This window comes from Nymphaea colorata, chromosome 1, assembly GCF_008831285.2.
Source record: "Nymphaea colorata isolate Beijing-Zhang1983 chromosome 1, ASM883128v2, whole genome shotgun sequence".
NCBI lineage: Eukaryota > Viridiplantae > Streptophyta > Magnoliopsida > Nymphaeales > Nymphaeaceae > Nymphaea > Nymphaea colorata.
The window spans coordinates 10760813-10769063 of NC_045138.2; the positions used below are offsets into that span (position 1 = coordinate 10760813).

The 8251-nt window shown below is 41.3% G+C and overlaps 1 protein-coding gene across 1 annotated transcript; it reads left to right on the top strand.

Moving 5' to 3' along the window:
* Positions 1-902: 902 nt before the first annotated feature.
* On the top strand, positions 903-4561 carry LOC116252830 (IQ domain-containing protein IQM2-like). The gene is made up of 10 exons (XM_031627432.2): positions 903-1060; positions 1283-1737; positions 1900-2014; positions 2121-2186; positions 2288-2376; positions 2525-2612; positions 3088-3234; positions 3339-3431; positions 3555-3656; positions 3770-4561. Exons 2-10 carry the CDS (start codon positions 1301-1303, stop codon positions 4364-4366), a joined length of 1734 nt encoding a protein of 577 aa, XP_031483292.1. The 5' UTR covers positions 903-1060; positions 1283-1300; the 3' UTR covers positions 4367-4561.
* The last annotated feature ends 3690 nt before the right edge of the window (positions 4562-8251 follow it).

The following is an 8251-nucleotide window of genomic DNA, read 5'->3' on the forward strand; positions in this document are numbered from 1 at the left end:
AAGCACTTAAAGATGTGCATCCCTATTTTTGCCTTTACTGAGAGTTTTAACCAATCAAGGGCATTTTGTTCATGTTCCACTAACATTATAACCTGTTTCGTTCCCTTTAACATCACAAATAATTTGGTTATTTTGCAGCCTCTTATGTGCAAACATATATTTTTGTAGACTAAAAGAAAGCATCCTCTGAAAGGTATAGCTCAAATGGTTGGTTATGCGGTGTGTTGCTAGTTTGACCTGCAGGGCGATGGTAGGTGGGTCTATACACACAAGTTAGTTGAAGCATGTGGATATCCTGTATGTTAACTCCTATGACAAGGAGAAAGAAAGAGGAGGAAAGTGAAGGTTTCAGCTCTATGTTGAACGATGAACTTGAGAAAAAACAAGAAAAAGAAAACACCCCTCAGCGTCTTTGCTGGTAAGAGGACTCCGTCTTGAGTCGCCGCTCGTGGCGATGGCTGCCGCATGTGACATGGGCGCAGACCTCGCCGTCTCCAAGCGGCACAAAAAGGGACAAAAGAATTCTCGATGTCAACTACGTGCCATGAATGAAGACTGTAGTGTATTTGTAGATGAAAGATTAAAGAGCAACTGAGGATGAAATTTCACCAAATCAATTTCATATTAGAAGAGTGACGGCCTTTTTTGTCCCTCTGTTTTCCATGCACGCCAGCTTGTCGAGGGGGCCCCAACCCACCTCTCTTCCTCCTCTTGCTCGTCAACACACGTGCCTGCTTTGTAGAGAAAGAGAGAGCTGGTGGAGCGAGAGAGGTCGAGGGATTTAGAGAGAGAATGAGCCATGAAATTGCAGGCTGCTCCCAGCCCTTCATCTGTGCCACCCATGGACACACACAGAGACACCGCCGCTATCATTAGCTATAAATATGGAGACACCCAAAAATAACCATCACCAAATAACACTGCTTTCTCTCCCTCTCGTTCTCATTCTTTTTAGCTACTCAGAATCCTCGCTGTCTGCCCAAGAGCGATTCCAGGACGGAGTTTTGGAAAGGTTGTGGACACCATCAACAGCTTCAACCGTGTCGTTGGCCGTTCTCAGGCAAGAAGAAGAAAAAAAACTGCCTTACCCTCGCCTCTCCCTCTCTTTCTCTCTCTTAATCTGCTCGCCCATGCCAAATTTACACATTGCAGGCCTGACATTTGCCTTCTTCTCCGTTTTTCTGTTGGTGGTCCTTCTGGGAATGTAGGAGCTAGTCGCCTGAGTCTTCACATTTTGACCCCTTCTTTCTCTCTTCGCCTCTCCATGTGGTCTCTCTTACAGGATCGAGCGGAATAACAGATGGGTGTGCCTCTTTCAATGTTGACCGAGGCGATGGATGACGGTGGTGATGTTCATGGTGCCCATCGCGACGTCTCGAGGCAGAACGGCGAGACGGTGGTGGTGAGATCGATCAGCTTCAACAAGGGAGACGGGTTGAAGACGGTGCTGAGATCGGTGAGCTTCGATGGCAAGGACGGCTCCGAGGCCACGGTGTTGAGATCGTTGGGGAGGAACATGATCATCGAAGGGTCGGTCAGTTTCAAGACGAGGGAGCCCAATGCCCACTGCTTGGAGACCGCCGTCAACGTCGACCTCCACGGCCGAGTGGACAGCCTCCAGGCGTCTATCTTGGATTCCCCCAAGCATGAGGCGGCCGTGAAATTGCAGAAGGTCTATAAGAGTTTCCGGACGAGGAGGAACTTGGCGGATTGCGCCGTCCTCGTCAACCAATTCTGGTTGGTACCCTTCCTTTCTTTTATTTTCTCCTCCTCTGTAGTTTGTTCTCTGCTTGGTGTTGTTCTGAATATGTGAGACTAAGCAGCATTGGCATGTTCTCTTAGAAAGGTTGATCATGATTGTCGTTTTTTCCTTTTTCCTTTCCATTTTCCTGGTTTCAGGTGGTCGGCTCTAGATTTTGCGACCCTGAAGCGAAGCTCGGTCTCATTTTTTGACATTGATAAGCCGGAAAGCGCCGTTTCAAAGTGGTCAAGGGCGAGAACCAGGGCTGCCAAGGTGGGTTAATGGAGAATCAGACGCACTGAAAATATGAAATTTTCCATCAATTTGCTTTTTGGTAGAGTCGATTTATTTTTGGATTTTCATGTCTTGTTCATCACAGGTTGGTAAAGGCTTGTCTAAGGATGAGAAGGCTCAGAAGCTGGCTTTGCAGCATTGGCTTGAAGCTGTATGTTTGTCTATAAATCTCTTATTTTCTCTTTTGTGTCTTTTTCCAAAAAAAAAAAAATAATGTTGTTGACTTGGGATTCTTTTTCACGATGTTTGCAGATTGACCCACGGCATCGTTATGGTCATAATTTGAATTTCTATTACGATAAGTGGTTAGATTGCGACAGTAAGCAGCCATTTTTCTACTGGTAAGTAATGAAACAAAAGATGCGGAATATTTGTTATCGTGCTGTGAAAAAATTTACTATTGATTCCTAGTTCAGGATGTGATCCGATTTTCTTTTCACAAAATATTTTTTCTTGAGAATAACTCGTAAAAGGAAAAAACATTTGTAGGTTGGATGTCGGAGAAGGAAAGGAGGTTAATCTTGACAAATGCCCAAGGCCTAAACTTCAGCAACAATGCATCAAGTACCTCAGCCCAGTAAGTGATGCCTTCGTTTTCTGATAGCAGTCTTTTTCTTCACTTATCAACGTATTTTCTCTGGATTGTCGCTGTTGTACATCGTCCTTTTATCCTCAAAGAATCTCCAATGAATTTCTTGACACCAATAGCTTCTGTTTGGGTAAACATTTTCATGACGGTCTATAAATAAACCTTCTTAAGCCTGGATTTGCTAATTTCATATGTACAATCATATGGCCGGCTAATTTTTCACATCAAACTTTTCTCTCCCGCAATTTCAACCTGCATCAGAAAACTGTCTCCATTAGGAGCATGAGCATGTTCCTTATGGAGTCCTGAATTGTAGAAATGTGATTTGACCAGCTAACGTTCATCATCTGAGAATGAAGAGTTCAGTTTTCTCCTCCCTGGTCTGCTGCACCTTTTCAACAGGATTACAACAAGAAGTGCTCATTTTTTCTCTGTTTTTTTTTTTTTTTTTTGGTTTTCTCAGAAAGAAAGGGAGGCCTATGAAGTGATTGTGAAGGAGGGGAAGTTTGTATTGAAGAAGAGTGGGAAGTTCTTAGATACATCTGAAGGAGGCAACGGTGCTAAGTGGATATTCGTCTTGAGTACATCCAGGGCATTATATGTGGGGCAGGTGAGGTTGAACCCCTAAGTCATTCGACTCATTTCTTACAGATGCTCTGTTGTGATTAGTGTGAATGGTATTAATTGGTGTTCTATTTTGTGCTTAATTTGCAGAAGAAGAAGGGTACCTTTCAGCATTCAAGCTTTCTTGCTGGAGGTGCAACATCAGCTGCGGGAAGACTTGTTGTGCTAGATGGAGTACTAAAGGTATGCACCATACCACAAAATATCTAATGGGAGGGATGAACCAATGGTTCAATCTTTCTGAATTCTGATGCTTTAGTGTTATTTTGACGGCGAGAATGCTGATTTACATCTTCTGTATCCCAGGCTGTCTGGCCTTACAGTGGCCATTATCGTCCAACCGAAGAGAACTTTCGGGAATTTGTGAGCTTTCTTGAAGAGAATGGAGTGGACTTCAGCGATGTCAAGGTCTGTTTCCCTTACCATGCATTGGACTTTTTACCTTTCATCAGAAGCCTTGTGAAAAATTGAGATTGTGAAAGCTGCATCTCATTTTGGTGCCAACTTTTCCTTGTCCTCAGAAAAGTCCAGCAGACGGAGACGATGAAGTGATCAGAACAGAAGGAAGCAGAGTTGGAGCCTTAAGAACCAGCTCCTCTGAATCAGACATTGCCGATTCGTTGGATGAAGAACGGGTAGTCGGAAGCCAAGCAGTGCCTGTGGAAGGAACCACTGCTGACCAAAAGGATAATTTGATACCAAACATAGCACCTTCATTAGAGAGATCAGAAAGTGACATCGACACCACCACCACCATGGGATTGGATGGTAGTCACAATGTCAATGGCTTCAATTCGAGCGATGATGAAACAGAAGGGAAGTGTCAGCAGTACTCACACTTCCGCAAGAAAAATCTATTCGACCAAGAGAACCGCAGGCTAGAAGTACAGGTGTTGCCAAAGGAAGCTCTTCTTCACAGGATAAATTCCAAGAAGGGAATGGTAGCATATCAGTTAGGAAAGCAGTTATCATGCAAATGGACATCAGGAACGGGACCTAGAATAGGCTTTGTAAGGGACCATCCTTCAGAATGGCAGTTCCGAGCACTCGAGCAAGTGAACTTGTCTCCAAGATCAACAGCAACTAGTAGGTTTTGTAGCTCTCCAAGACCAACATGATGGTCGGCGGATGAAGACCCCACCCCCCTACCAGCCCAAGTTATGAAAGTGGGAACTCCCACTGCAGCTAATTCTTTTTTGTACAAGTAAAAACTATACAAGCAATCATTCTTTGTTTTTTCCCAGCAGGGGCCAACTTTGGGCCACCGCATCTGTATACAGGCGATTCAATTAAATGTATTCTTTTGTTTTGTACTTTGGAGATTAAACAGCTTAAAATGGCTCTGGATTCAAATCGCCGTTGTTCGGAATTTGAAATCTAAACAAACCACACTCGGTGTTTCAATCGATCGAAATGGTGGAACATGTCTGTCTCCCACTTTGAATCCTTGATATGAAAACATCGCATCGTGCAGCTTTTGGTTCAATTCTTCTGATTTGAGCACCTTAATCATCTTGCCACCATGTTCTCTGTTGAGACACTGTTTGGTGTTTAGCGACGTCAGCAAGTGGAACACTAGTTATGTCCGTTGTTTCACCAGGGGTAGCTTGAGTTTATACCACCACAGATAACTTCATCCTTCCTTTCTTTTACTGGCAGCTTCAATAGGATGAAGACCGGATATAGATGCAGGGTAGAAAACTACATAACTCATTCATTCATTCATCAGGGAAGGTTAACATTAACGGTGTGTTTGATTGGGCAGGCAAACACTGTATTGAGGGGGAAACAGTATGGATTTTGCCGCTCCCGCTTCATCAAACAGCTGAAAAAGTTCAATTTCGGGTGAAACTTACCACGGTAAATAGTCCGGACCCATGGTAAATAGTCGGACCCATGGATCATATTTGATGTTGCTAAATAGACGTCTAGTTGGTAGGGTCAACTTAAGGAAATGTAGAGTTGTAGACATATGCAGGGTCTGTTGTCATTCTTGATGGCATGTGGAAAAATAACATTCGAGTAATTATTGAAAAACTATAATAAAAAACATGTTCTAACAGTTTGTTATTTGTAAAAGTAACTTTTTTTCTCCTCATCCCCTTACTCACTCATCAAACACCAAAAAGTTTCAACATTCATACTTTTTCTAGTTCATTAAATACGCCTCTTTTCAGGTTGAGCTGAAATTTCCCCACTTCCACCATTTACCAAGGGAATTTTCCCCTAGTACAGTTTTCCCTCAAAATCAGGGTATGCAATCGAATGCTACCTAAGCTACCGCAGATAACTTCACCAATTCCCTCCTCTTTTGACTTGGGAAGAAGCGAATGAGAAGCAAGAGGTCACACCCTGAAAGAGCTGGTTAATCTGAAAGATGAACGAGATGAGCTTGGTGGTAGTTCCCATTTGTTCCTCCCATATTGTGCAAAACTGTATACAAGTGCCAACATAAGCTCCATCAATCTGGTTTGGGAGTTGGACTCAAGAAGTTTCAACCATACTAAAGGTGCATCCCTGCTGACAATCTCTTATATATATATATATATATATATATATATATATATATATATATATATATAAACACACACACATATGCCCATGCCAATTAAAGTCCGAATCTGTACATTTCAGTATCAGTCATAACTTTGTTGAGCACCTGTATGATCAGACTCAGTTCTTCAATATTTGTTATGGCACTTCCAAATCGAATGAAAACTGACTTCTATTCAGTTAATAGCTTTCCCAACTTTCCAAACACTTCTATTCAGTTAATAGCTTTCCCAACTTTCCAAACACCTCCGAAGATCGGCAGTGAGGACAGGAAGTGGCTCTCATTTCACTTGTCCTAATATACTCTAAAGCTGTTTGGCAGAGGACAGGAAGTGGCTCTCATTTCACTTGTCCTAATATACTCTAAAGCTGTTTGGCACCAGAAATAAATTGTTAATGTCCAGACAGCTGCACCAAAATTTGGGACAGATTATGAAGCTATATAGCATAGCATTTCATGAATTTACCCAAAATTTTGGGGCAGAATCACTGGATAGTAACAATGAGTACCAAACAGCCTTTTAGTAATTTCAGGTGATCGGGACTAGTCTTACAAAGTGCTCATCATTCCCCTTATTTCCTTGGGGTCCACGCCAGCTTCCATTACGTCAGGGTGCAGGCCATACTGTGCTTACCCTCTTTCTACAGTGCAGGTAAAACTTTTAGTAACTCATTGGGCAAAATGCCCATGACTATTCAAATTAATAGCAAGCTTCATATTTTATTATTAAAGAAGTAAAGTTTACTATTATCCTTGGCTCTATATAGAAGGCGATAGACAGACCGAATGTGGAATTTGAAAAGAATAGCGTGAGGATGCATGTTAAGTTTATTAAGATGCATGATAGATTTCACGCATGTTCTAGGATAAGAACGAAACAATGATTTTCACTAACTGCTTTGATGTGCCTCCTTCATTCATAGACGAAGGCTTGCAATGTGCTTCACCTTCTAAAATGTACCGTGGTTTCTCCACAACCTTTTTAAGTCGTTCTCTTTTTTAATCGTCGAGGTTCAGCCTACGTTATGGGCTTATGGCCAGTTCCCTCTGAGATAAACGTTTACACACACACAGATATACATATTGGCTGAGTGGGGTTTGTTTAAACAGTTTCTGCATAAAACAACAAAAATTATGGTTAATATAACGGGCCCGTTATATAACGGGGGTTCAAATTTGCAAGAGGTTGCAAGGAACTAAAAGACATGCTAAAAATGTCACAACACAAATATACCTGTTTCATATAAATGGCAAACCACCTTCAATATTGAGGTAACATTGCGCCAAAAAAGGACTGGCAAGTAACGAATTGACCCAAAATCCTACCTAAGTGCATGATATAATAGATCCCAACTCATGCCTATTGTTAGATTTAATTGACACCCTGGCAGTCTATGAACTAAGATATTTGCTATTGTTGTAGCTACACACGCCATAAATTGTCGCTAAAAACACCATAAACTATTACCACTGATCTTACTGTTTTTATTGCACCATATTTTTAAAGACGGTTTTTAAATATTTTATCATCCAACAACATTCAGCAGCAGACTCATGATTTTTTCCCTAATATATAGTAAATTAAATTAAAATCTATTGGCTGCTAGTTGTTTCTCGATGACTATACATTTAATTGAAGTGGCTAAATGTAGTATAAACCATCCTTAAAAACACCATATACTATCACTATATCATAAACCCCAGCTAACGCTTGCCTAGTGTTTTTAGAGATTTTTTAAATATTTTATCATCTGGCAGCATGTGGCAGCCAACCAATTTCAATTCCTAATATATAAGAAATTTGAAATATGCTGGCTGTCGAATGTTGCCCGATGACTAAATATTTAAAAGCTATAGTTGAATGCACTATAAACTGTTGCTAAAAGAACACCATAAATCGTCACTAGTACTTCCATTGCATGGCATTTTTAGCGATAATTTTTAAATATTTTGTCTTCTAATGACGTCCAATACCGTGGGGCTTGGTGGGGTTGGTTGTGGAAGCTTCACCACCCCTACAAAAAATTTGCCGGCGATGTCTTAGGGAGGCTCCCGGATGGTCCATGACCTCCGGCGAGTACTGGCTGGGCGTCATCAGCACCCATCAGTGGAGGTGGCAGCCTCCGTTTGCAAGATGTCAAGCCCTGGTGGCATCATTCCTTGTCAAGCCCTGGTGGCATCATTCCTCATGCCTCCTATATATATAAAAACTGGATTTCTTAACTTTATGCACAAAAATGTTTCAAACAAAATGTGGACCTCTTAATGTGTTTATAAACACTAAGTTAATATAAACAATGTTGTAGTTCAAGTTATTTTTGTAAAGAACGGTTTACTGTCCACTATCAAAATTTCATTTTTCGATGATTAAAAAACATTATTAAAGTAAAAAAAATGACCAACTTAATATATGTTTCTTACCAAATCACTCTTAAGATCATATCTACAA

What these genes read in the sequence shown, in the direction of transcription:
- LOC116252830 (XM_031627432.2), top strand. Translation starts at nt 1,301, where the DNA reads ATGGGTGTGCCTCTTTCAATGTTGACCGAGGCGATGGATGACGGTGGT. An exon ending in CGAGAACCAGGGCTGCCAAG is followed by an intron (nt 2,015 to 2,120) that starts GTGGGTTAATGG and finishes TGTTCATCACAG; the next exon opens with GTTGGTAAAGGCTTGTCTAA. An exon ending in TGCAGCATTGGCTTGAAGCT is followed by an intron (nt 2,187 to 2,287) that starts GTATGTTTGTCT and finishes CGATGTTTGCAG; the next exon opens with ATTGACCCACGGCATCGTTA.